This window comes from Zalophus californianus, chromosome 2 (genome assembly GCF_009762305.2).
Source record: "Zalophus californianus isolate mZalCal1 chromosome 2, mZalCal1.pri.v2, whole genome shotgun sequence".
NCBI lineage: Eukaryota > Metazoa > Chordata > Mammalia > Carnivora > Otariidae > Zalophus > Zalophus californianus.
This window is the reverse complement of record NC_045596.1, coordinates 101,753,087-101,780,916: the sequence shown is the minus strand read 5'-3', so window position 1 is coordinate 101,780,916 and position 27,830 is coordinate 101,753,087. Positions and strand designations below refer to the sequence as shown.

Below are 27,830 nucleotides of genomic sequence, written 5' to 3'. Positions count from 1 at the left end.
AAAAAAAAAAGTGGTAACAGCCCAACTCGAGATAGATGGGTGGCACTCTTCTAAAGTTTACGGTAGAGACCTCCGCTCTGGAACTCAAAGGAGGGTTACTTTAGGGGCCGAGCTAGTGGTGGGACGCGGACGCGTAAATGCTGCCACTACCAACGGGACGTTTTTGGCGCGCTGTGCTCTTGCGGACCTGCAGCGCAAGGCTCCTGGGGCACCACTGGGCTTCCGGCGGTCCGGGTTGCAGGTGGAACCCTCCTGTCGGAGCGGAAGAACTGCGGGGAGAGCTGGACAGATTCGGGGGCGTCTCAGTGCGCCTTCCGCGGCTCGGCGCACTGGACCGCCTGGACGCCGCCTCATTCCAGAGGGACTTGCAGGGCAAGTGTTCCTGGGCCGAGGGGTTCTCTGGCTCCGGAGACTTTGTAATGAAGTAACCGGGGCCCCTGTTCACCTGACACGCTCTCGGCGAATCAAGTACCGAGCCCTAGGGAGAGAGGGCAGGTGTGACCCGTACCAATTTCGCCCCCTTTCGTTCTTGTGTTCCTTGCTGGGAGGTTTCTGGGGCGGTTGGGTGAAATGGTAACTATCCCAGACTTTGAGATCGGCAGCCCTAGTTTCTGCTGCACTTTCTAGTGTGTGACCTTCGGCAAGTTGTGTAAACTACCATTTCCCCTACCATAAAACCGGTTAGTATCGCATAGGATTGCTGAGGGTTAAGTTGGGTAATGCATATAAAGTGCATATCACGGTCTCTGCAACATACTTAACGCTCAGTAATGTTAATAGTATTTCATTATTATTTACTATCATTTACCGAGCCTTAGTTCTGCGGGCACTTTGCCCGAGACAAAACTATACAGGTGGTGGACAATGAGTGGACCAGAGAGATACTAAGTGGTCATTTTTGTACACAAATTAGGTCAGGCTGACGCATCAAGAACTAGAGTTTGCTAGAGACAGAGCAATAAGTCTTTTATGGTTAACAAGGGAGGGTAGTGGGCGGTTTCAGTCTTCAATAAGAAAACACCCACTCTCCTTGAACCTAAGTCCAAAGAGGAAAGAAAGCTTGGTTGGAGAAGCCTTCAGTTTGAGAGAAGCCCGTGATTTGGTTGGGTTTTTTTCACACTGCCCCTGATGGTTCTTCTATTAGAATTGAAGGCCTAGTACGGAAATTTAGCCATGGAAAGATTCTCTCACTCTAAAAAGAAACTTCAGATAATCTTTATCCTATTGAGCTATTAATAAGGCAAGTGAGCATCACTTGTCAATATAATTGAGCTAGTTATTTCATTCTTTAATCATTCTCCTTCCCAAACTACCTCTTCACTGCATTTTCTCTCCTACTTGTGAATAATTGCTGACTCCAACAATATCAACAGTAGGAGAATCAAGTCAAAATTCATCCTCTAATATATCTACCTATGTGTAGTATAGGAAGATACAGGTATTTATTGCACACACTTGTCACTCATCAGTAGCCAGGTGGTTAAAGCACTTTCTTAGAAAGTCAAAGCTTGAGGGTTGGGTTTAGAGTCACATATCCGGGTTTCAAGCCCCAGATTCTGACAGGTGCTTAGTTGGGTAGAAGGCAAACCACCACTAAAAATATTTGCCTCTTACGTTGCGTACATAAATAATGCCAACCCTAATTACTTTACTGGATACATGTGCTCGAAGATAAATTATAGGAAACTAATTTATAATCTGTGTAGTACCATATACTTTTTATAGTTTTTAATAAACATTTTAATGTTTTAATAAAACATTATATTGCATTTATGAATTCCTATTGCTAAACACTTTTAAGAACTTTACAAATATTAATTCATTTAATCCTCATAACAACTCTGGGGTAGATACTGTTACCTTTACTTTAAAGGTGATGGTACTGAGGCACAGAGAGATAAGTAACTTCCCTTGGCTCTAGAATCTGTTCTTAATGCATTATGCTGCCTCTAAGAGCTAGTGCAAATTTTGTTATTAAGTCAAACTAGCTTTTTCACTTGATTAGAATGACTAGGGAGGATATGTGAACTTTCTGAGATAATAGAAATGTTCTTTAGTCTTTATTGGAGTGTGTTACATAGGTGTATGCATATGTCAGAACTCATTAAATGTACACTTAAGATTTGTGTGCTTCACTTTATGTAATTGTACATCAATTTTAAAAAGATTTAAATCAGAGAAAGAGGTGGGCGAGAAGGATCTGACTCCATAGCCCCAAATCAAGAAGCTTTTATGAAAGGCTCCCATGTGTTTGTCACTGTATTAGACCCACTGCCTTTTAAAGAGGTAGAGAACAGGGTCCTCAACGGGGGAGTCACTGCACAGCTGGAGAAGAGGGGGAAAAGAAATTTAACCATTAAATAAATAATCAAACCTTCCCACCACCCACGCACACAATTTGCAAGATTATTTTAAAGATTAAGTGAGGTGATGGATGGAGAAAGTGATCTGAGAAGTTTTTCTAAGACTGCAATATTATTCACCCATAAATTAGGGGTGATAATACTTGCCTTTCAGGTTGTGAGAACGTAATGAGATAATATATGTAGAGTGTCTAGAACTTAGTAAGGACCAAATGTTAGAATCTTTTTCTTCTGGCTCAATCTTAGGTAATAAAATAAGAGAATTTGCAGAAGTCAAAAACAGAAAAATCTACGTTCATCTTGGTATTTAGGAGTAGGAGTAAGAGGTTGGTTAAGTAGCTTTTGGTGTACCTATCTGAGGAAAATTAAGCAGTCATTAAAAGTTTACGTTCATTAATTTTGATGACAGCAAAATGTTTATAATAAGTAGTAAAAGATATGCTGTAAATTATATATGGTGTGATGTCAATTCCAAAATTATATTCATGGAAAAATGTCAAAATTATATTTTTATCTCTGCATGCTAGTAAGATATGAAGTTTTGATTTCTTCATTATATTTTCAGTTTTTTCTAGGACTGGTATACGTTATTTAAAAACAAAGAGTTTTAACCACCGTGAAATTTATAAGCCAAAAAAATTATAACATCTCTTAAAGAAAGTGTAAGTAGAAGCCCATAATAGTCATTTATAAAGATTAAAACTAAGGATGTTAAAAGGAACAGCATTAAAATGGTATTTTATTTAAATTGAATTTTTTTGTTCATTCTACAAATATTGAGCACCAGTTATGTGCCAAGCATTGTGGTCAGGTGATATGGATATACTGACTATACTGACTATTCTCAAGGAATTCAGTCTGATGGAAAAATCACATAAGCAAGGTACTAATTACAGTAAAACATGATAGTTCCCATGCTGTTGATGTGAACCAGAGCGTTTTAGGATTCCTCTCCCCCATCGCTTCCAAGCTAACTACTAAGGGAGGTGGATGTTTTAGGATGGCTTTTTAGAAGAGGTAACACCTGAGATCTTCTACTCCTTTCACTGGAAAATGTTTACAGATTTTTATCCTCATCTGCATTTTAGCTGCAGTACAACAGTGGAGATCAGAAGGTAGGATAGCGGTATGGCTGCATATTCCCATCCTCCAAAGCCGATTTATTGCCCCTGCTGCTTCCCTGGGTTTCCGCTTTCACCATGCAGAATCGGATTCATCCACGCTGACACTGTGGCTGGGAGAGGGACCCAGCAGATTACCAGGATATGCTACACATCAAGTAGGAGTTGCAGGTCAGTTTCAAACTAACAATAAAATTAACCTTTTAGAGGTTCAGCCAATTTTTTCTTACAGCTAAGTGATAGTTTATTCATGTGTAATGAGTAGCTTGATAAAATGTTTATCCTTGGGATTATTAAGGAGTGCTTTAAATAGATGAAGTTTGCCTTATGAATCAGCAGAGGGCAGCACACCAAACAAGTTTGGTGTTTAAGAGGATACCTTTGAACACTTTTATAGAGGTATTTGAACTTCAGTACTCAAATGGTAACACTGAATTGGGCTCAGGGACTAAATCATTATGGTAAAACATATTAGTACTAATTATGTGAATGTGTAAAATAAAAGATAACTTTTAGGTTAAATTTAAGGTAAAGCAAAGCAGATTTTTTATTTGGACATTACTTCTTAAAGATAATTACATTAAGTTATGGTGCCAAACAGTTGCTTAAGATAGCATGATTTAAGTATATTATGGACTTTTCAAGACACTGATTAACTTCAAAGACATGGTCTTGAGAGATTTGCTTTAGGTTAAGACTGGAGTTCTCAAATTGTAGAGTGCGTCAAAATTACCTGGAGAGTTTGCTGAAAACACCACTGCTGGGCCCCACATCTAAGAGTTTCTGATTCAGTTGGTGTGGGTTGCCAGAAAATTTGCATTTCTAATAAATTCTCTGCTGCTACTGCTAATGTTAATGCTGGTCCCTGAACCATCCTTTGAGAACCAGGGGTAAAAAAAAACTGAAATAGTAAGTCCTTATGACTTAAATAAAAGCAGTATTATATATAAGCTAGTAATTTAATAATTTTATTTGCCTTCATATAATTTAAAAGTGTTTTTAAAGGTAGTTTGCACCTTTGAAGTTAAAAAGGAGTTGTTCAAGGATGTCTAATGTTTTCTCTATCCATGATCTCACTCTCTTGTAACAAGTAGAGGCATTTAGAAATTTCCATTCAGCTCTACTTCAAAAGACTGGTAATTTGATAGCACCCTCACACTTCATTAGAAAGTCATGCAGATAATTATTAATTCATTGGTATAGACTTTTAAATTAGACTTTTAAATCCAGTTATTACTACAGAATTGGTAATATATGCATATAGAGTATACTATGAAGCACTTGTTTATAACTAAATAGTATGTATAATAGTTAAGATATACCATAGGAGTTCAGGCAATGAGAGATCTGGAACTTGAAGTCTTGAAGTATAACTAGGATATGAAGTGGCTATTAGGGGTGGTAATGAAATCATGTAAGAAATTTTCTGGAAAGGTATAGTGTTTTTTAGGTGAAGGGAAAGTAATTGACATTTACTGTTATAAGCAGCAGAAGGTAGATGTGGCTGGTGAACATACCACCACAAAATATACCACATTGGCATATTGATTATTTTGAGTTCGAGAAACACTAGATACAGGAAGGGTCCTCTGCCTCCCCTTTTTTACCTTAAAGCAGGGCATACATTTTTTGTACCAGGAAGAGGAGACATTCTTATAGAAGATGGGGAGTTGACACCAAGATGAGTCTGTACAAATAAACCTTATTAAAATAACTCTTGTATTCCATTAATTTCCCCCGTATATGTCCTAATCATTTTTCCACCATTTACCTCCTTATCCCAAACCTCTTTTTCTTTTGTCTTGTCATGTCTCCATAATGTATTGCTCTTTGTTGAAATGGTATATATGCCCCTGGGCTTAACCACTTTTTTGGGATTTTCAATTCTTTTAATCAATTCTTCCATCACCACCCCCAGGCCATGTAAATATAATAAAAATATATATATATATATATATATACACACATATATATACACACTTTTTTTCTCCATTAATCTGTCTTCTGTCAGTTCAGTTCACAGCCCTAGACATAGAACCTAAGTATTAGAGGAAAAATCTTTCCTTCCCCACACTGGAATGGAGTGAGCTATGGTTTTGTTACTGTTCTTTAAACACAACAAGATTGTATCTGCCTCAGAGCTTTCACACCTATTGGCTCGTCTTCCTGTAGTACTCTTTCCCAGGGCTTTGTTTATCTAGCTTTTTAGAGCTGAAGTTTCTGCTCCAACATCTTCTCAAAATTCTCCCCACTTTCCTGTCTAAAATACAGTCCTCCTGCATCATTCATGGTCCCTTTATCCAGGTCTGTTTTTCTATATAGCACCCACCACAATCTGAAATTATATCATGTACTTAATTTCCCCCACAATAATATAAACTCCATGAAGGCAGGTATTTTATTTGTCTTTTCCACCACTGTGTTGTCAGGTTAAAGACAGTGTCTGGCATAAAGCAGATACTCAATAAATATTTCTTGAATGATTAGGTAGCTCTTCAAGTAGAAACTCAAGTCCCCAGGGAACACAATTGTGTGGGGAAGGGACACGGTTGCACAGTGAGAATACCAGCTGAGAATCCAGACAGACAGTTTTACGGCTGTGTGAACTTGGGCACTCAAAATGATACCACTCACACGATTATTGTGAAGAATACCTGAGATGATGCACATAAAGCACTTAGCACAGTACCTTGACTAATCATATTATAATAAAAATCTCTAATCCCTGATCTGTGTTTATTTGCCATTTAAGTTGTGACCAGCAGGGGTCGCTCACATTGTGCCTTATCCATGCTGGTTTTGTCTTTGAAGTAAATATTTTGCTCATGTTTATAATTCATTAGGGAAAATTGCAATTTGAGTAATGACAAATTATTAAAATTTAAAAGTAGATTTCCTTGGCATTTCTTTGGCATTCTAACCCTTATAAAGTCCAATTAAATTATAGTTTATGTTTTCTAATGGAAGCCAACATTAATGTTAATTATATCTCACTTAGTGGTTTTCCTTCTTTTTTTTTAAACACTAAAATGTGGAGTTTTCATTTCAGAGAAATTTGTCCTTCCTTGTATTATATATACCTATCCCTTTCTATATTTTATTTCTACATAGCATTGTCACCTCATGTTCTATATAATTTGTTTTCTATTTGTTTGTTACCTTCTCATACACACCAGAATGTGAGCCCACTGAGGATAGGGAATTTTGTTTTGTTTACCACTATGTCCCTAGCACCTAGAAAAATGCCTGACACATAACAGGGTTCAAATAATATATAGAGAACCCATATGTATTATATATAAGAACTCAATTACTATTGAAAGGGTATGTAGAAAATATCTTTTTAACAATATTTCCTCACATTATGTAAATATAAATATTTTTAAATTATAGCATTTAAAGGAATTAATACAAATCATTAAGGTGTCACTTATGTTTTTGACCCAGGATTGTCAAAAACAAATAAATCTTATTTATTTGAGTCCCTAACGTCTAGCCAAATGCAGAGTGTGCTTGCAGTGTGTATATTGAATGTATGAATAAAAGAAAAGGATTAGAACTTAGGACATATATAAAATAAACAATTATCCCAAAGCAATGTATTGGTATGTTATAAAGTCATATGCACACGGGGTTAAAAAAAAAAAAAAAAAAAGTAAGTGACTTCAGTGAGATCCTGAACTGAATATTGAGATATTTGAGAGAGCATCAGAGGCACAACCCATGTTCTATATACATAGTGATTCAAGGAATAAAAATGAGAATGGAAAAGTCACTTCATTTATTCAATAAATATTTTTAAGCACTTAAGATTTGACATTAAAATAAATGCTACAGAAGGATAGAAAGCGAAAGATTAATTTATTTAACAATGTACCATCAGGAATAGATAATCTAGAGAAGAAGCTTATGCAGCTGATTATCCTACAACTTAGCATGTGCTAGAACCATCGTTAGTATTCCAAGTTGTTAAAAGAATGTGAATAACTGAACAGTCATTTTATTGCTGGAGAGATTTTAAAAGTGGTCAGGGATGAAGTGGTACTTGAACTAGGCCTTCCAGGATGGGTACGATTTTGATGACCACAGATAGGCGCATGGAGGAGTCTAAGGTGAATGAAATTACTATTTCTCAATTATCTTTTACTTTTCCCCCAACAGGAGCTGTATTTGATGAAAATACTAGGAAAATATTGGTTGTACAAGATCGAAATAAAGTAAGTTGCTTCTGCTTTTAAAAAAATCTTTTTTTAATTTTAGTATAATTAACCTACAGTGTTATATTAGTTTTAGGTATGCAATATAGTGATTCAGCAAGTCTATATTTACTCAGTGCTCATCACAGTAAGTGTACTCTTAATTCCCTTCCTCAATTTCACCCATCCCTGCACTTACTCCCCTCTGGTAACCACCAGTTTATTCTCTATAGTTAAAAGTCTGTTGTTTTGTTTGCCTCTTTTTTCTTTCATTGTTTGTTTTGTTTAAGTTGCTTCTGCTTTGTAAATTGCTTTCTAAAATTTTCAGTTCTCCCTAGAGAAAAATAAAATGCAGAAATTTTTATATGCTCAAGGAATTACAGAGAGATATTTTAAAAGTTCTTTCTAAGCAGTTATGGATTATTAGGATATTTATTTAATTCCAAAAATACCTATGGAGGCTTTGAAAATGTCAGGATAACCTCATGTTGCTCACTATTATATTATGGCTGCAGAAAAATTATAAATGGCTATATTTAGGTGGGAAGACAACTGTGTTTCTCAGACTGTCAAGAAATTCTTCCATTCATTCAGCATTCATTAACTCCCATTCTGAGCCAAGTGCTGAGAATACAAAGGTTGTTAAAACAGCTGACCTTTCAAGTTTTTACTTCTTTGGATCTCTCTTACAGCCCTATGGACTTTTCCTAGATCTTATCATTACTCATATTGTGACTTAATAATTCTTTATTTTAAAATTTCCTTGTTTAATTCATTGTGTGCCTCTATGTCCTGATTGGAAACAATGAGATAGTAGTTAGAGAACAATTTATTTAAGAAGTTTTGCTATAAGGGAAGAAGATAAATGCAGTAGTAATGAGGGTATTTGAGATTAATAGATGAATTTTTAACAACAGATACTAATGCAAGTTTATAACTGAATGGAAATATTTAGTAGGGAAGAATAAACTGATAATGAAGGAATGAGAAAGATAAATGCAGAAGAGTAATAGATTAAAAAAGGTAAAAGAGGATAAAAATCCAAAGCAGGAATGGAAAGACTAGCTGTGAAAGAGGGAGGGACAGTTATTTTCATTCTTAAAAGAGGAAAAACAAAAAATAAGATTTGTGGAGATATACAGATTTAGTGATGGGACAACATGGGAGCTCCTATCTGAGCACTTCCATTTCCCTCAAAGAAATAGCAGGAAGAGTCACCAACTGAGAAAGATGGGAGAGGAGAGGTTATTTATAGATGTGAGGATAGAAGAGAAGGTATAAAATATTCATCTCAGAAAATGAAGGCAACTAGGGAAGTATAGTAAGATTGACAAATGGTGTTAAATGTCCTCTTAGATTTGTGGGTATTATTGAAAATGAGAGGAATCAAAAAGAGTTCTGTGACTTTCTCAAAGAATTTTCAGCTGCTCAGGCACAAAAAAAGGCAAATACTCAGGTTTAACTAGATTAGAATTTTTCCTGGATAAGTATAACGGAGAAAAGAATTAACTATGTTTGTGTAGGAGTAATTACATTGATGAACCATAAAATTTTTTTATTATTAACATATAATGTATTATTTTTTCAGGGGTACAGGTCTGTGATTCATCAGTCTTACACAATACACAGTGCTTACCACAACACATACCCTCTCCAATGTCCATCACCCAGCCACCCCATCCCTCCCACCCGCCTCCACTCCAGCAACCCTCAGTTTGTTTCCTGAGATTAAGGGTCTCCCTCTCTGCTTTTGTCTTGTTTCATTTTTTCCTCTCTTCTCCTATGATCCTCTGCTGTTTCTCAAATTCCACATATCAGTGGATCATATGATAATTGTCTTTCTCTGATTGACTTATTTCACTTAGCATAATACCTTCTAGTTCCATCCACGTCGTTGCAAATGGCAAGATTTCATTTTTTGATGGCTGCATAATATTCCATTGTGTGTGTGTGTGTGTGTGTGTGTGTGTGTGTGTGTGTGTTTCTTTGTCCATTCATCCATCTGTGGGTATCTGGGTTCTTCCCATATTTTGGCTATTGTGGACATTGCTGCTATAAACATTGGGGTGCATGTGCCCCTTTGAATCACTATGTTTGTATCCTTTGGGTAAATACCTAGTAGTGCACTTACTGGGTCATAGGGTAGCTTTATTTTTAACTTTTTGAGGAACCTTCATACTGTTTTCCAGAGTGGCTGCACCAGTTTGTATTCCCACCAGCAATGCAAGAGGGTTCCACTTTCTCCATATCCTTGCCAGCATCTGTTGTTTCCTGAGTTTTTTATTTTAGCCATTCTGACCTATGTGAGGTGGTATCACTGTGGTTTTGATTTCTATTTCCCTGATGCCAAGTGATGTTGAGTATTTTTTCCATGTGTCTGTTGGCCATTTGGATGTCTTCTTTATTTTTTTTTTAATTTTTTTAAATTTTTTTTAAAGATTTTATTTATTTATTAGAGAGAGAGAATGAGAGGTAGCATGAGAGGGAAGAGGGTCAGAGGGAGAAGCAGACTCCCTGCCGAGCAGGGAGCCCGATGTGGGACTCGATCCCGGGACTCCAGGATCATGACCTAAGCCGAAGGCAGTCGCTTAACCAACTGAGCCACCCAGGCGCCCTGGATGTCTTCTTTAGAGAAATCTCTGTGCATGTCTTCTGCACATTTCTTGACTGGATTTTTTTTTTTTTTGGTGTGTTGATAAGTTCTTTAGAGATTTTTGGATAGTAGTCTTTATCTGATATGTAATTTGCAAATATGTTCTCCCATTCCATAGGTTGCCTTTTAGTTTTGTCGACTGTTTCCTTTGCTGTGCAATAGCTTTTATCTTGATGAAGTCCCAAAAATAGTTTGTTTCTCTTGCCTTTGGAGACGTGTCTAGCAAGAAGTTGCTACTGCCTGTGTTCTCCTCTAGGATTTTGATGGATTCCTGTCTCACAGGTCTTTCATCCATTTTGAGTCTATTTTTGTGGATGGTGTAAGGAAATGGTCCAGTTTCATGCTTCTGCATGTGGCTCTCCAATTTTCCCAACACCATTTGTTGAAGAGACTGTCTCTTTTCCATTGGATATTCTTTCCTGCTTTGTCAAAAATTAGTTGACCGTAGAGTTGAGGGTCCATTTCTAGGTTCTCTATTCTGTTCTATTGATCATTGTGTCTATTTTTGTGCCAGTACCATACTGTCTTGATGATTACAGCTTTGCAATACAGCTTGAAGTCTGAAATTGTGATGCCTCCAACTTTGGTTTTCTTTTTCAATATTCCTTTGGCTATTCAGAGTCTTTTCTGGTTCCATAGAAATTTTAGGATTCCAGCTCTATGAGAAATGCTGATGGTATTTTGATAGGGATTGCATTGAATGTGTAGATTGTGTGGTGGAGAGTTTTTATCAAGAAAAAATGCTATATTTTGTCAGATGACTTTTCTGCATCTGTTGAGAGGATCATATGGTTCTTGTCCTTTCTTTTATTAATGAAGTGTATCACATTAATTGATTTGCGGATGTTGAACCACCCTTGCAGCCCAGGAATAAATCCCACTTCATTGTGAATAATCCTTTTAATGCCCTGTTGGACCCTATTAGCTAGTATCTTGGTGAGTATTTTGGCATCTATGTTCATCAGTAATATTGTTCTGTAATTCTCCTTTTTGATGGGGTCTTTGTCTGGTTTTGGGATCAAGGTAATGCTGGCCTCAGAATGAGTTTGGAAGTTTTCCTTCCGTTTCTATTTTTTGGAACAGTTTCAGAGGATAGGTATTAATTCTTCTTTAAATGTTTGGTAGGCCTCCACTTGGAGGCCTTCTGGCCCTGGACTCTTGTTTGTTGGGAGATTTTTGATTACTGATTCAATTTCTTTTCTGGTTATGGGTCTGTTCATATTTTCTATTTCTGTTTCAGTTTTGGTAGTTTATATGTTTCTAGAAATGCATTCATTTCTTCCAGATTGCCTATTTTGTTGACATATAATTGCTCATAATATTCTTTTATAATTGTTTTCTGCCAGTTTTCAGAGTACAGGTCTTTCACCTCTTTAGTTAGGTTTATTCCTAGGTATCTTATTATTTTGGGTGCAATTATTTTTTTTTAAGATTTTATTTATTTATTTTGACAGAGACAGCAAGAGGGAACCTAAGCAGGGGGAGTGGGAGAGGGAGAAGCAGGCTTCCTGTTCCCCAGGACCCTGGGATCATGACCTGAGCCAAAGGCAGGCGCTTAACCGACTGAGCCACTCAGGTGCCCCTATTTTGGGTGCAGTTGTAAATGGGATTGTTTTCTTTTTTTTTTTTTTAAGATTTTATTTATTAGAGCACATGAGAGGGGGGAGGGTCAGAGGGAGAAGCAGACTCCCCACCGAGCAGGGAGCCCGATGCGGGACTCCATCCAGGGACTGGATATTCTTTTCTGTTCTTTTTCTTTTATGATTGTATTTCTGTGGTGTTGGTTGTTATATCTCCTCTCTCATTTGTGATTTTATTTATTTGGGTCCTTTCTCTTTTTTTCTTGACACATCTGGCTAGAAGTTTATCAATTTATTAGTTTTTTCAAAGAATCAGTTTCTGGTTTCATTGATCTGTTTTTTTAGTTTCTGTATCATTTATTTCTGCTCTAATCTTTATTATTGCCCTCCTTCTGCTGGTTTTAGGTTTTGTTTTTTTTGTTTCTTTTTTGTCCATGTGCTACTGGTTTATTTATTCATTTGAGCTTATCATTCCATTTCTGTCTTTATAAGTGTTAATTAAAAATAGCAACAAAGTAATGTCTTCTTTTGGCTTAGGAGAATAAGAGGCTTCAACATTAATTCAGTAAACTAGGTTTTGTTTCTTGTTCTTTTTCTAGCTCCTTTATGTGTAAGGTTAGGTTGTTTATTTGAGATTTTTCTTGCTTCTTGAGGTGGCCTATATTGCTATAAACTTCCTATTTAGAACCACGTTTGCTGCATCCCAAAGGTTTTGAGCCTTTGTTTTCAATTTGTTTCCATTTACTCTTTTGTTCTTTTATTTCCTGGTTGACCTATTCATTGTTTAGTAGCCTGTTATTTAACCTCCATGTATATGTAGTGTTTCCAGAGTTTTTCTTGTGGTTGACTTGTAGTCTTGTACCATTGTGGTCAGAAAAGACATACGGTATAACTTCGGTCTTTTTAAATTTGTTGAGGCTTATTTTGTGGCCTAACATGCGATCTATTCTGTAGGATGTTCCATGTGCACTTGAAAAGAATGTGTATTCTGTTTTAGGATGGCTGTTCTGAATGTATTTGTTAAATCCATCTGGTCCAGGGTATCATTCAAAGGCAATGTTTCCTTGTTGAGTTTCTGTTTAGATGATCTGTCCATTGATGTAAGTGAGGTGTTAAAGTCCCCTACCATTATTGTATTATTATTGATTAGTTCCTTTATATTTGTTATTAACTCTTTTATGTATTTGGATGTCCCATGTTGGGGGAATAAATATTTACAATCATTATATCTTCTTGTTGGATTGTCCCCTTTATTATCATATAGTGTCATTCTTTGTTCTTGTTACAGTGTCTGTTTTAAAGTCTAATTGTCCAATATGAGTATTGCTACTCTGGCTTTCTTTTGACCTTCCCAGTCTTTAACAATTTTTAAGCCTTTAAAGCCTTTAAAAACAGTCTGTAAGTCTTGACATACAATGAGAAAAGAAATAAGTCAGGTACTATTTCACCTCCTCACCTCCATCTCTTCACCTTATGCATTGATGTCACAAATCTGGTCCACTCCTAAATGTTAGATTTGATGACATTAAATTTGTCAGTTAAGAAAAAGAATGAGTTTTAAATCATTTGGTATTTTGAGTTGAGGGTGGGACTAGAATAATCGTATCTCTACAGATACAGGGATATTGGTAGAGGGGAAATAATGAATTCATTACAGAGAGTATGAGGTGAAGTTGAAAGAGATGTTTAAGTGGGAGTACCCAGACATTTCTTCTCACTCCTCCTGATGAGTTACTGCATACGAAAAAGGTGTGTGAGTTGAAGCGTATTAATTAATGAATTTCTTTTTACAATTTCTGCCATCATGACCCACAGTACTTTAAAGCTCTGGGCAGTGGCTTTCATCTGCAGGAGTGGGTACAAGGAAGATACTGATATTCTGAGTCTAGGATTGCATGGCCTAGCCCCACTGGTCTCTTTAAGAGGTTTAATGGGGGCGAAGGGGGACTTTCCATACAGCTGCAATTCTAGCTATTCTATAGAATTGTCCTCTGTAGAGTGATGCCATATAGCACAGTGCCACTCCAAGAAAAATAGGTACATACCAAACATATGAAAGAGAGAACTGAGCACAATGTTCTAAAAACATAAAGGATAAAAGGAAAATAATTTTAGGTATCATCAGTATAAATAGTTGACAGGGATGAAGTAGTTGAAAAATAGGAAGAGTAACACACACCAGTTGTCTTTCATAGGCCAAAGAGGTTGGAGGAGTTAAGACATGATAATAGTTGAATCATAATGATCTATATTCTTCACATGTCTAGATCTGGGTCAGTTCACCATTCTTTGAAATAAACTATTTGGAAGTGAGGACTTCTCTGATACCACTTTAGGAATGGAAGATAGGGGTGCCTGGGTGGCTCAGTTAAGCATCCAACTTTTGATTTTGGCTCAGGTCATGAGATTGAGCCCTGCTTTGGGCTCCACACTGGGCATGGAGCCTGCTTAAGATTCTTTCTCTTCCTCTGCCCCTCCCCGAACTCACGCACGCAAGTGTGTACATGCATGCTCTCTCAATCTCTCTCAAAAAAAAAAGGAATGGAAGATAAACACCCAGAGAGCTTTTTGTCTGGTGCAGTTCATGGAGTGTGAATATGTGTATGTCTTTTAGTGGAAAAGTTTGAATTTAGTTGTTTCAGAAAATGTTAAACTTCAGTTGTGCCCCAAATTCTACACTTAGTAACTGAAGTTAACATTTTATAGAACATGGGGAACATAAGTTCTCTTATTCTCTGTACCTAAGTTACCTTTTGGAAGGAAGTTATATTATTAATTATGTAAACATACTCCATTTTGGTACAGGATGTATCATTTAGAGAAGAATAGGGTTCTATATGTAGAGACATATACCTCTGATTCTTTATTCTCATTTTTTTACTTTGTATGTGTGTGTATGACATTTGAAAGCCAGATTATTATCAGCGTCTGCCAACTTGACCAGCTAAGGGATATTCAATTGCAACGTAGCCATTCTGAGCTTGTTTCCCTGATAAAATAATTTTTTCCCTTCCTCTTTAACAATTTTCATCTCTTGTTTTTATTTTAACAGCCAGACTAACATGATTGCTCCACTCTAAGCAGTTTTTCAGCATTGGTTGAGCTATCAAATAAGAATCTATGTAGTTACTTGTTTATTAAAATATAGAAATTCATGAACAAACCTAGGTCAAATAATTTAAAAATTGGGTTGCAGTCAAAAAAAAAGAAAAGGAGCTTCCCTGGCAGCTATGGCTGAACGCTCTTACCCCAAACCTATACAATGTGATGTTTTTTTGGGTGAGTTATTTTTTTCCTTATAAAATCTGCCAAGACAAATGATTTAACAGGTTCAGTTTGTAGAAATCAGTTTCTATAGTGATATGTATTACAGCAGTTCAAAAGGAAAGAATTGAGTTGAGTTATACTTTTAAAACAGGGCAATAGTCAAAACTATGTACAGGCAGACCTCTTTTTATTGTGCTTTGCTTTATTGTATTCCCAGATACTGTGGTTTTTTTACAAATGGAAGGTTTATGGCAACCCTCCATCAAGCATCTGTCAGTGCCATTTGTCCAACAGCATTTGCTCACTTTGTGTCTCTTTTCACATTTTGGCAATTCTCACAATATTTCAAACTTTATCATTATTACTATATTTATTATGGTGATCTGTGATCAGTGATCTTTGATGTTATTATTGTAATTGTTTTGCGGCACCACACCCTGTGCCCATATAGGACCACAAACCTAGTCGATAAATGTTGTGTGTGTTCTGACTACTCCACCTCCCAGCCATTCTCCTGTTCCCCCCACTCCACCCGCCACCTCTCTGTCTCTCTGTCCCCTCGGGCCTTCCTATTCCCTGAGTCACAACAATCTTGAAATTAGGCTAATAACCCTGCAGTGGCCTTTAAGTGTTCAAATGAAAGGAAATGTCACACATCTCTCACTTTAAATCAAAAGTTAGAAATGATTAAGCTTAGTAAGGCATGTTGAAACCCAAGACAGACTGAAAATTAGACCTCTGACACAAAACAGCCAAGTTGTGAATGCTAAAGGAGTAATCCTAAAAGGAAATGAAAAGTGCTACTCCAGTCAACACACAAATGATAAGAAAGTGAAACGGCCTTATTGCTGATATGGAGAAAGTTGGAGTGGTCTGGATAGAAGATCAAATCAGCCACAGCATTCCCTTAAGCCAAAGTCTAATCCAGAGCAAAGCCCTAATTTTCTTCAATTCTATGAGGGCTAAGAGAGGTGAGGAAGCTGCAGAAAAGTTTGAAGCTAGTGGAGGTTGATTCATGAGGTTTAAGGAAAGAAGCCATCTCCATGACATAAAAGTTCAAGGTGAAGCAGCAAGTGCTGATGTAGAAGCTGCAGCAAGTTCTCCAGAAGATCTAGCTCAGATCATTAATGAAGGTGGCTATACTAAAAACAGGCTTTCAGTGTAGATGAACCCTGATAGATCTGGGCAAATTGAAAACCTTCCAATACAAGGCTTTTTCATCTACATTGAAAATCTGTTGTTTAGCGGAGCCTCAGAGGGAGTGAGCCGGCAAAGCAGAAATTGGTTAGAGGGGTCCCAGCTCCAGCATCAGGAGGAGGAGCATGGAGGGTGGGTTTAGAGCTGAGAGACAATAGCAGCATCAGCTTACTAGAAATACACATTCTTGGGCCTCACTCCAGACCTGATGAATCGGAAATGCTGGGGATGCTGCTCAGCAATTTGTGTTAAGAAGCACCCTCAGGTGAGTCAGGTACAAGTCAAGTTTGAGAGCCAGTAAACTAGAACACTAGGCTTCCAATCTCTTCATTTGCTGATATTCACACTTGCTAATGATTGGTTCTTTAAGAATGAGAAAGTGCTACTTTTCAGAATCTAGCTGTGATCCCCCTCTGCCTCTAGCACAAATTCAAATTATATAAGACTTTGGTTTCTTTATGAATTAAATAGGAATGATACTCCTACTTAGGGTTTTGACTTCTTTTTAAGTTCTAAACAGAGTATCTTTTGAGCAATAAAATATAAAAACAGTATTCATGTATAGTTCAGTGTTGTAATAAAAAGTATAAAGTGAGAGGTGCCTGGGTGGCTCACATGGTTAAGCGTCTGCCTTCGGCTTGGATTGTGATCCCAGCATCCTGGGATCAAGCCCCATGTCAGGCTCCTGGTTCGGCAGGGAGTCTGCTTCTCCCTTTCCCTCTGCCTCTCCCCCTGCTCATGCTCTCTCTCTCTGTATCTCTCGGTCTCAAATAACTAAATAAAATCCTTAAAAGAAAAAAAATTGTAAAAAAAGTATAAAGTGAGACACTGAATCATATCTAATTTCTGTAATTGTGGTATTAGGTGGAATTTAAGCATAAATGATAGCTACTAACCATAAATAATAATTAGCATTATTTTCAGACATCTGAGCCAGTTTTTCTCCTTTCCCTTAAGTGCCTCATTCTCCCCAGGAATAGTATAAAGTGTTTCTTTTAGAGGAAAGTTTAACCCTCACCACAAGCATATGGATACTCTGAAACACAAATCTGAAAATGATACTTAAAACTCATCCTTTCTCATTTCCTACCCATATATTCCATTCCTTTGTCCCTTCCCTATGATTTTGAGAAATAAAAAACTTAACAGTGGCTAAAGAACTGAGTAAACAGTAGGAACCTATTCATTCATTCACTAAAGATCACTGAGTTCTACATATACTATGTTGCAGGCTCTGTTCTAAGCACTAAGCAAACATTAGTGAACAAAGCGAAATTTCTACATCTGGAGCTTATATTCGAATGAGTAAGATACAAATAATAAGTGAATAAATGATATATAAATTGGTGGTAGGTGTTATTAAGAAAAATACATGGGGCACCTGGGTGGCTCAGTTGGTTAAGTGACTGCCTTCAGCTCAGGTCATGATCCTGGAATCCCGGGATCGAGTCCCGTGTTGGGCTCCCTGCTCAACGGAGAGAGTCTGCTTCTCCCTCTGACCCTCCCCCCTCTTGTGCTTTCTCTCTCTCTCTCTCATTCTCTCTCTCAAATAAATAAATAAAATCTTTAAAAAAAATACAGTGGTACATGGAGAAGGAGTGACTGGTCTTGCTATATTGTGCATTAATTTTTATATGTCCCATAGCCTAGCCCTCAATACATTTTTGTTGAATGAACAAATGTATTAAGACATCTCTATAGTATCTTCTGTCTCATTGGTAACAGTGATGATACTGTAGCTAGTGAGAATTATCTAAACACAATGTCTGTGAATTCTGAAAGGGTAGTAGCATTAAAGATTAGAATAGTGAAAATAAAAATCAAATTTCTGGCATTCAACCAAATTAGAGTAAGGGAAGACCAAGAAAGTCAGATCATACAAGAGAACCAAAAGGAAGAGGCTAGCAGGTCTGTACTCTTTTTCTTCTTCTTTTTTTTTTTTAAGACAGGGAATACTTTATTCAAATCCATCAGAGAAATAGACAACTTGGGTCTATAACAAGGCGTTGTGTTTTAAAGCACAGGTCAGTAATTGTATATGAGAATATACACTGCTACGTACAGATTAACTGATCAGAGCACAACTTTTCAATGCTCAAAACAGAATAAGCTTCCCTGTAAAAGCAGCACCTCTGTGTCATTAACTTTACTATTCCTCTCCTTTCTTCTTCACCCTCTCCTTCCAACAGAATCCACACCAACTTCCTTATAATCCTTCTCAAGGGCAGTCATGTCCTCGCGGGCCTCAGAAAATTCTCCTTCCTCCGTGCCCTCACCCACACCAGTGAACAAGGCCCTCTTGGCATACATCAGGTGATGCTTGTGGTCCAGTGGATCCCAGGCCTCGGCCACGGCCACGTGGTGTTCCTCAGCATGCACACAGCTCACTGTACTTGAACCAGGCCTCCACCAGGTACCACAGTGGGAGGCTGGTAATTAATGCCAACTTTGAAGCCAGTAGGGCACCAGTCCACACACTGGATGGTATGCTTGGTCTTGATGGTGGCAGTGGCAGCATTGACATCTTTGGGAACTGTGTTGCAGCAAGACATGCATTTACCATGGCGAGGGTCATATTTCACCATCTGGTTGACTGGCTCAAAGCATGCGTTGGTGATCTGTGCAACAGAAAGCTGTTCATGGCAGGTTTTCTCAACAGAGATGACATGGGCATATGTGGCCAAGAAGTGGATACAGAGATTGGGCATCAGGTTGGTCTGGAATTCTGTCAGATCTACATTCAGGGCTCCATCAAATCTGAGGGAAGAAGTGATGGAGAAAACAATTTGACCTATCAACCTGTTTAGGTTAGTGTAGGCTGGGTATTCAATGTCAAGATTTCTCCAACAGATGATAGCCTTGTGAGGTTTCCCTTGTATGTTATTGTTTTCTCTTGCTTCTTGTAAAATTCTCTATCACTACTTTTTGCCATTTTAATTACTGTGTGTATTGGTGTGGACTCTCCTTAGATTGCTTTTGTTAGAAGTTCTCTGTGCCTCCTGGATCTGGATTTTTGTTACCTTCCCCAGATTCAGGAAGTTTTCAGCTATTATTTCTTCAAATAAATTCTCTGCCCCCTGTTCTCTCTTCTTCTGGGACTTCTATGTTAATGTTTATATGCTTGATGGTATCACTAAGTTCCCTGTTTTCATTTACTGTTATTACTTTTTCTCTCTCCTATTCAGCTTGACTGCTTTCCATTACTCTGTCCTCCAGGTTGCTTATCCATTCTTCTGCTTCCTCTAGTCTACTATTTATTCCATCTAGTGTATTTTTAATTTCAGTTATTGTGTTCATCTCTGATTGCTTCTTTCATACGTTTTCTATCTCTTGAGTGTCCCATTAAGGTCCTCCATTCTTTTCTCAAGTCCAGTGAGTATCTTTATGACCGTTACTTTAAATTCTCTATCATGCATATTTCTTATCTCTGTTTCATTTAGTTTCTTGCTGTGATTTTGGACTGTTCTTTCATTTGGAACATATTCCTCTGTCTCCCCATTTTGTCTGACTCCCTGTGTCTGAGTGTTTGGAAAGTCAGCTACGTCTCCTGCTCTTGAAAGTAGTCGCCTTATAAAGAAGAGGTCTTGGAGTGCCCTGTTCACCAGAACTTCAGGGTGTTTCTTACGTGTATTGCATATGCCCTGCGGTCGTAACTGAGCTGCCGTTGCATTAGTCCAGTCACGGCTAGGGTTTGGTCCCTATGTTGTTGTTGTGCCAGTCTGGGGCCACCTTGGGCTTGAGTCAGAATCAGGCATTTGCCAGAGGTGTGGTAACACTGAACTGCTGGATACTTCTCCTTGTGTTATCTAGGTGGATGATGGGATGAGGTGAGCTTAGCGTTCTCCTACTCCACCATCTTCCCTGAAGTTGCTGTTATTATTTACATTGCTAAACCCAGTTAATGGGAATGTTTTTTTAATCCAAAATTATATGATCAATTAATTTATGACAAAGGAGGCAAGAATATACAATGGGTAAAGACAGTCTCTTCAATAAATGGTGTTGGGAAAACTGGAGAACTACATGTAAAAGAATAAAATTGGACCACTTTTTAACACCATAAACAAAAACTCAAAATGGATTAAAGACCTAAATGGGAAGGGGTGCCTGGGTGGCTCAGTTGGTTAAGCCTCCAGTTCTTGATTTCGGCTCAGGTTATAATCTCAGGGTTGTGAGATTAAGCCCCGGGTCGGGCCCTATGCTCAGGGGTGTTTGCTTTTTACCCTGTCCCTGCCCCTCTCCTTCTGCCACCCCTCACCCCCACCCCACACGCACAGACTCTCACTCTCTCAAATAAATAAATCTTTAACAACAAAAAAAAGACCTAAGTGGGAGTATATTTTAATACTAAAAAAGGTGAGAAGATATACTCAACCCTCCACTGATCATATCTGCAACATTAACCAGGTTTTTCAAACCACTTAACTTAAGCCTTTCTACCGACCACTTTGAACTAACTGCAGGCTCAAGCTTTCTGGAAGGGAGGAGAAAGCTTTTTTCAAATAAGCTCTTTAAACTTAAGTGGTGCCACAAAATACCACAAAGTACCACAAAAATATATAGTTAATCTTTCCATACCTGTTTTATGAAATAATCAAAATCAAATTTATGTAAGCTGTTTTCAGTCCTTACATCTAGCATTTTCCCCTTCTAATAAGTTCATAGTTTAATCAACAATTCTATTTATAGTCAAGTCTAGGTAAAGATTTTAAAAGTTGTTTTGGGGAAGCATTTCCTGCCCGTTATAACATTTTTGTTAGAAATAGAATTTTTGGTGGTAAATATAACATTGTATCAGGAAAAAGACTATAGAAACAACTTCTGGAACCATTTCAAAACAGAATCCCAAAGACAGTATATTAATGTAGTGATAAACTCAAAGATATATTTCTACATTAATAAAATATGCTTTCTAAATTAATCTCAAGTCTGAGCCAGACAGGGAATGATGGAAAGCCTGAATTCTATACCCACATAATCAACAGTCTGTGGAAACTGGGAATCATGCCATTGGTCTCCAACTTAGCACAGTTGAGAAATGGCTTTCTTTATGAAGCACTCATCCAGGAAATGAGTGGGTCAAAAAGCACACCAGTAAAAGGTCCATAAACTTGTTTTATGAATGAAGTATAAAGTGTACTGGCTCCAAGCTGTAGCATGTTTATGAGTACATCATAATTTTTCATTCTACTGTTTTTATCATGTTAATAGATATATATAACAGAATGGTAACAGGAAAAAATAATCCTGTCAGCCATCAGAATACTGTCCCATGCCATTTCATATTTATAATTTTTTTCCATATGTGCTCTCATTCTACGATCGTATCTTCCCCCTGCCCCCCCACCAAAAAATAAAATGATACACACACACACAATGCAAACTTAAACTAATAAAATTTATTCGTACTACCCATGAAAAGCAATTACATTTGTGTACATAAAATCATTAACACACAGAACAAGAGAAATCTGATTAGACACAATACAGAAAATAAATGTGAAAATTAAAAATAGCATAGTTTAGTTATTAAATTTATACTGTACTTTCTACTTATTTATAGCAGCATCTGTAAGATTCCTCTATTTGTTAATAGTTAACTAGCAGCAAAATTTTTAAAATTACACAAATTCAGTAGATGTTTCCCTCCACTGCTTCATTCATACAGAATTTATCACATTAACCAAACAAAACCACTTCTTTTTCCTGAAGAAAAAGGTAGGAAAAGATTTCATAAGTAACCAGTTTCCGCCAAGAAGAAGAAAGGGGAAAGAAATTTGCATGCCATTACCAAAAGATAAATTCTCAACCCCTTGACCAATTGTGGGTGGATTTTGTGGAGTCTCTGTGTATGTGTTAGTGAATGAAGCTCTGTTAACTTTATTTTCTGACTTTTATCTTGCAGTTGAAGAATATGTGGAAGTTTCCAGGGGGCCTGTCAGAGCCTGGAGAAGATATTGGTGTGGACACCTTCCATATTTTTAATTGGCTTGAAAATGTTCAGGAAATTTGTGTTTACTTTTTTTGTTCTATAGCTGAAAATAAGATTTTAAATTACCAAGTGAGAAATTTCAGAGAGGTTACTTCAGGGCTAATATAAAATTAGCAGTAAAACTTGTAATAGTACAATTTATCCCACTAATATAAAAAATACCACTAGGAGCATGCCACCTATTCTGTTTAGGGTTGCTTCTAGATTAATTTGTTTGAAAATAAAAAGCTTTGCATATACATTAGTAAAGTTTAGCATTAAGGGTTATTTTGGATATGACTAATAGTGTTTCTGGAATTAAACTATAAGAAAACACAAATTCTTGACCATTTCACCACACAAGGATGAATAGTAACTTTTAAATGAACCTCAAAATAAGTATTCATAAAGTCAGTTACAGAGCAGTAGTGACTTAATGCTCCCCTATAAAAATTTTATCTATTTAAATAGTCAGGAAGCCAAAACATAGTAAAATGTCTCATACAAGAAAGTCTCAAGAGTTCCCTAAAGCAACTTCCTGAGCTCAATATTTCAAACATGGAAATGTGAAATAAGCTAAGAACTCTCCATGTTACTGAATTTACAGTAAATAGAAGAAAGAATAAAAACGTAGTTTTCCTACCTATTCTTGACCCTTGGTTGGGTCAAATGCAGTCTGCATCATAATAAATCAGTAGATGCCTCATTTGATATCAGTACTATTTCTCCATGATTTTTTCCTCCATATGCATGTCCCCTATTTAGCCAACATTTATATATAAAGGCACCTTCCTAGGTTATCTTTAAATATTTAAAAATGTATACATACTTGAAACTTGATTTTTTAAATGTTACACAGATTAAAATGCCCTATACACAGTACATAGTCAACTCCTAACAAGCCATAAGTAAATTTCCTACACTGAGATAAATCCGTAGCAAATTTTGGCTTTTAGGTACTTACGGATCTTCTGCCTAGAGTCCATTGCTTGGGTCTTCTGTTGAAATAAAAGATTTTGTGGTGGTACAAGTGCTGAAGGAGAGGGCCATTTATTTTGGAACACCTAATTAATCTCACACTATCCTTATGTGATATATGAGTGTGTGAGCTAGTTAAATTTATGTCTTACACCCTTACCCAATCCACATGGGGCAAAAATCAAGCTACAGGAGGTATGTTTAGCTTCCTCTTCTGCATCTTGACTTCACAAATGAATTGACTTTTTCCTTTTGAGTTTTTAACAGATCTTGTGAATTTTCAATATACTTATATTGTAATGCAAATGAAGAAGCACATTTCCAAGCCAAGTGTGCATAGTTTCAGGTTTAAGTGTACTCCAGAATGCTTCAAGTCCAGATTAAAAAAAAAAAAAATGATTTCTGAATTCAGTGATTGTGGTTGGCACAACAACCCCCCTGTTCAGCCATGAGGAGTTACAAGGAAAGCAGCAACTGGCATTCATCGTACTGCTTAGTAGTAGTATTCATTAAAGCTTTGCCTTAGAACTGCCTGAAAGCAACTAGAAGTGATAACTGACAACAGAGTTCTGAAAGACTATGTCTGTCTATATTAGAGCATTTCTGTCTTATAACACAATAGATTAGATTATTCTTAACGATGAAGTCTGTTACCCAATAATTATCAAAATTATTTTCTTTAAGCTCTGTATTTAGGAAAGTATGTAATGTACTTTAGGAATACAGCCATCACAAATGTACACACATTCATATTAGCTCTTAAGTAGTAAACACTAGTTAACTGAAAAACACATTTGTTTGGAATCCTTCATTCTTTGATAATACTAGGTAAATGAAGCACTATTGTCCATAGTGCTTAAAAAAATTAAGGGGGGGCATATACAAAGTAGAATGCAATCTTCAGGCTTTAATATAATACCCTAATAGTACGAAAGTATCTACAAGGTTAAAAACAGAGAAATTGCCTTCCTAAAAAAATTTCATTACCATTGACAGGAAGAGACTCTCCTGCGTGGACAAAGGACCATAAAGCAGTGGGGTCTGCTCAGAGCTCATCAGTGCACCAGAAGCAGAGGGAAACACCAGGAAAACCCACCTTCTGCACAATCCTTCCTATTTTATTTCAACCTAATCCTATTGTTAAATATTACAAAGTAGAAATAACAAACTCCATTTCACTGTCCTGTAACTAAACAAAACATTGGGACATATTTAAACATACCTCTCAATCAGCAAAAATAAAAACAAAACCCTCTTGGTTTTTTCCTATGTTCTTTAAACATATAAAACAGTAAATGTTATTTCAGTTCGGCTTACAGTACATTAAAATAAAGGACAACAGAATAAAGCAGTTTATCTGCATAAAAAAATTTTTTTTTAATTCTTGGCAAAAAAGCCTTGGGGTAAAGATTTCCATCTTGAGGTGGAAGGAATCATTCATACCCTGGATGCAAAAGCACTTATTTACCCATTCGATTTCTAGTCAATGATAGGCTGATTCAAGTTAAATTGATCAAACTACCAGGCAGTGCTGATATCCAATCAACTGCTCAGGTGGACTGCTGAGTAGGGTAGATCAACTCACTAGTCTGTCCTGTGCCTCCATGATACATAAAAAGGCTAGACTCCAAATGAAATGCCAAACTCTGGATTAGTGGCACTAAGAGTTTAACAGAACCCCCATGGGTATTTTTCAAAGCGTTGAAAGAATAAAACATTTAAACAATAAGTGAAATCAGCAAATGATGTCTAAAATTTAAGACTAGTGCCAAATCTGTAACAATTAAATAACATGTTCCAAGCTGAAAATTATTTTTTTTATTAAGGAAGATTTTCCTTTTACTCACAAATTCTTTTATGTTTTTAGTTTAAAACAGTTAAGTTCTAACCATGTTAAACTATGGCAAATCTCAAGGGAAGGGGAAGTCAGCATGTAATTCAAAATGGCAGACAAATGTCTTATATTTTAGAACGCTTTGCTTTTCCTGTGCGTATTTCCAGAGCTGTTTCTTAGGGGGGGAAAAAACCCACAAGCATATGTAGGCAATGAAGACAGTCTACCGTCAGAATATGTGGAAATTGAGACTTTTTTCCCTTGACTTCCCCCTCCTTGCCTATTCTTCACCAGTAGGACTACTGAGAAGGCAAATATAATTTTCTATTTGACAAACAAAACAGAAGCATTGAATAGAGGTCTTTGAACAAAAATCTATGCCTGTAGCAATTGTGAAATTGGGAAGCTTCCAGCAAACTTGAGCAAAGAAGGCAGCTTTTTAAAGGGTTTTTCTCATGAACACTTTGGGAGATGGTGACAGAGCATCACAAAATTAGAGAAAGTCCATTTAGGGGGTTCTTCTGGAGATTTAGAAAAAGCAACTGCAAAAACATTAATGGCAATCAAAATCTTGCTCCAGAAATTTCCATAATATTGAAAAAAACCTTATAAAATGTGAAACCCTTGTTGTATTATAAAATTCTGTAAACTGCAAGTTTTTTTTTTTAATACTTTTGATAAAATAGTTCTTTAGAATCTCAAGAAACAAAAGAAATGCCAAAAACTACCATACTGGGATTCCACTGACAGGATAACTAAGGGAGCATAACAAAATGGTTATAAATGAAACTGCTCTAGGATGTCAGAGGCTTGACAGCCCCACCCAAGATCACTGGGAAAGCTTTGAACGGTTCACAGCTCAATACATTCTGCAGCTCTACAGACTTTTGTAAGGAGGAATGAATCACTTTTTCTCAATACTGATATGTTTAAGTTTAGGCAGTTTTGATGGATGATCACAAACAGGATAATAATGAAGAAATACGTAGGAATATTAACTGCAGGGACCTATGTTTTCAATTTTTGGGAAATAAGAGTCAGAAGAGGTTAAAAATGTGACCCCCAAAATACACAGCTAGGTAAGCCTATAAATAGCCAAAGAAATATTCAATATTTCAAAAGCTTCTAAGACGTACAGTGGTAAGAAAATAGTTTGGTGTTCCAGGATGTCCAGATGGCAGAGTTTATGTTGAATACTTCCCTAGGATGAAGTTTTTTGCTTTTCAATCTTTAGATAATGCTACTCTATCTGAAAATCTTTGATGATTAAAATTCTAAAAATGTGATCCTTACTGATTTGTACATCTTTCTTTTATGTAGGAGACACAGCAGTTCGAGAAGTTTTTGAAGAGACTGGTATAAAATCAGAATTCAGGTCCCTCCTGAGCATCCGGCAACAGCACACCGATCCCAGAGCTTTTGGGAAATCAGATATGTATATCATCTGTCGCTTAAAGCCACATTCATTTACCATAAATTTTTGCCAGCATGAATGCTTAAGGTGTGAATGGATGGATCTCAATGACCTGGTCAAGACTGAAAATACAACTCCCATCACCAGCAGAGTTGCTAGGCTGCTGCTCTATGGGTACAGAGAAGGATTTGACAAGATTGATTTCACCGTGGAAGAACTTCCGGCAGTTTACACAGGCTTGTTCTATAAACTCTATCACAAGGAACTGCCAGACAATTACAGAACCATGACAGGAATGGATTAAATCCTTTTCATGTTTTAAAAAATTGTAAGTAAATTGTACATGGAGAATAATGTGTGCCATATTATAAAAAGTAGTGGACATTTGGGGTTAACTAAATATCTGACTTTAATTTTCTAGTGTGTATAATTTTCATGAAGAAAACTTGTTTGATGAAAACTTGCAAATTTGTAAGCCTCTTTCAAATGAAGCAAATGTATGAAAAAGATTGTAGCTCTCTGTAAGCTTCACTGGATAAAGGCAAATGCAATACAAAAGGTGGAAGTCTATATATTTTCCAGGAATTTTTGTTGCTTTTCCTTAGTACGGCAATGGTTAAATATTTACTATTAGAAAAAAGGTTATCTGACCATCCATGCCAACTGAGCAGATAGCTGTACACATTTTTTTCTTTTCTTTCATTAACAAATTTCAAAAATATACGTCGTCTTTCATGTGAAATGAAATCAGATGCTGCCGTTAAGATCAGCTCTTAGCAGACATAGGAAGAAAAAGTATAGCTTTCTGCCCAGGTCCTGTTTTGGGTCCAAGTTTATACTGCCCAGTTCGTTTCAGTGCCACATACCAACTGGAGTATTTCCTTGACCGGTAAGTATTGTAGTTATTAGATTCCAATCGTTCAAAAAAGAAACACTCGTCGGTAACACATTTCTGAAAAATAAAGGAAGAATTCGTAGTTACTTTTATATTTTCATATGAAATACTTATGACACTACACTGCCCGTTCTGCTCAACCAGCAGCAGTGCTCTTGGCTTCAGCAGGAGAGTCAAACTAGTTTGCAAGATTCAACAGACCAAAAGTCTGACAGAATTTAGCTCTGCAGAGGGATGTGGGAAGGAACACAGCAAGTCAGCAGGAGAGCTTTCAGACACATCTCTTCAGAGGAAGAATCCAAGGACCATTCTCCAGCCCCCACAGGGGACAGACCAGGTGTCAGGCAGCAAGAGCACACAC

The 27,830-nt window shown here is 36.9% G+C and overlaps 2 protein-coding genes and 1 pseudogene across 2 annotated transcripts in view; 1 reads left to right on the top strand and 2 right to left on the bottom strand.

Annotated features, from left to right (window-relative positions):
* The first annotated feature begins 8 nt into the window (after positions 1–8).
* Positions 9–27,312, top strand: NUDT6 (nudix hydrolase 6). The gene is made up of 5 exons (XM_027599269.2): positions 9–372; positions 3,452–3,655; positions 7,646–7,701; positions 22,283–22,337; positions 26,481–27,312. The coding sequence occupies exons 1-5, from the start codon at positions 138–140 to the stop codon at positions 26,876–26,878; spliced, it is 948 nt and encodes a 315-aa protein (XP_027455070.1). The 5' UTR covers positions 9–137; the 3' UTR covers positions 26,879–27,312.
* Positions 18,339–19,120, bottom strand: LOC118356722 (annotated as a pseudogene).
* The window catches only part of FGF2 (fibroblast growth factor 2), a 68,269-nt gene continuing 67,697 nt past the window's right edge, over positions 27,259–27,830 (bottom strand). The window contains 1 exon segment of the mRNA XM_035726338.1: positions 27,259–27,526. Within this exon segment, the coding sequence (XP_035582231.1) occupies positions 27,341–27,526 (186 nt within the window). The 3' untranslated portion in view covers positions 27,259–27,340.

Bases quoted from the DNA above. Each gene is read 5' to 3' on its own strand.
- NUDT6 (XM_027599269.2), top strand. From the start codon at position 138: ATGCTGCCACTACCAACGGGACGTTTTTGGCGCGCTGTGCTCTTGCGG. The intron at 3,656-7,645 runs GTCAGTTTCAAA...TTCCCCCAACAG, and splicing joins ACATCAAGTAGGAGTTGCAG to GAGCTGTATTTGATGAAAAT. The intron at 22,338-26,480 runs GTGTGGACACCT...TCTTTTATGTAG, and splicing joins AGAGCCTGGAGAAGATATTG to GAGACACAGCAGTTCGAGAA.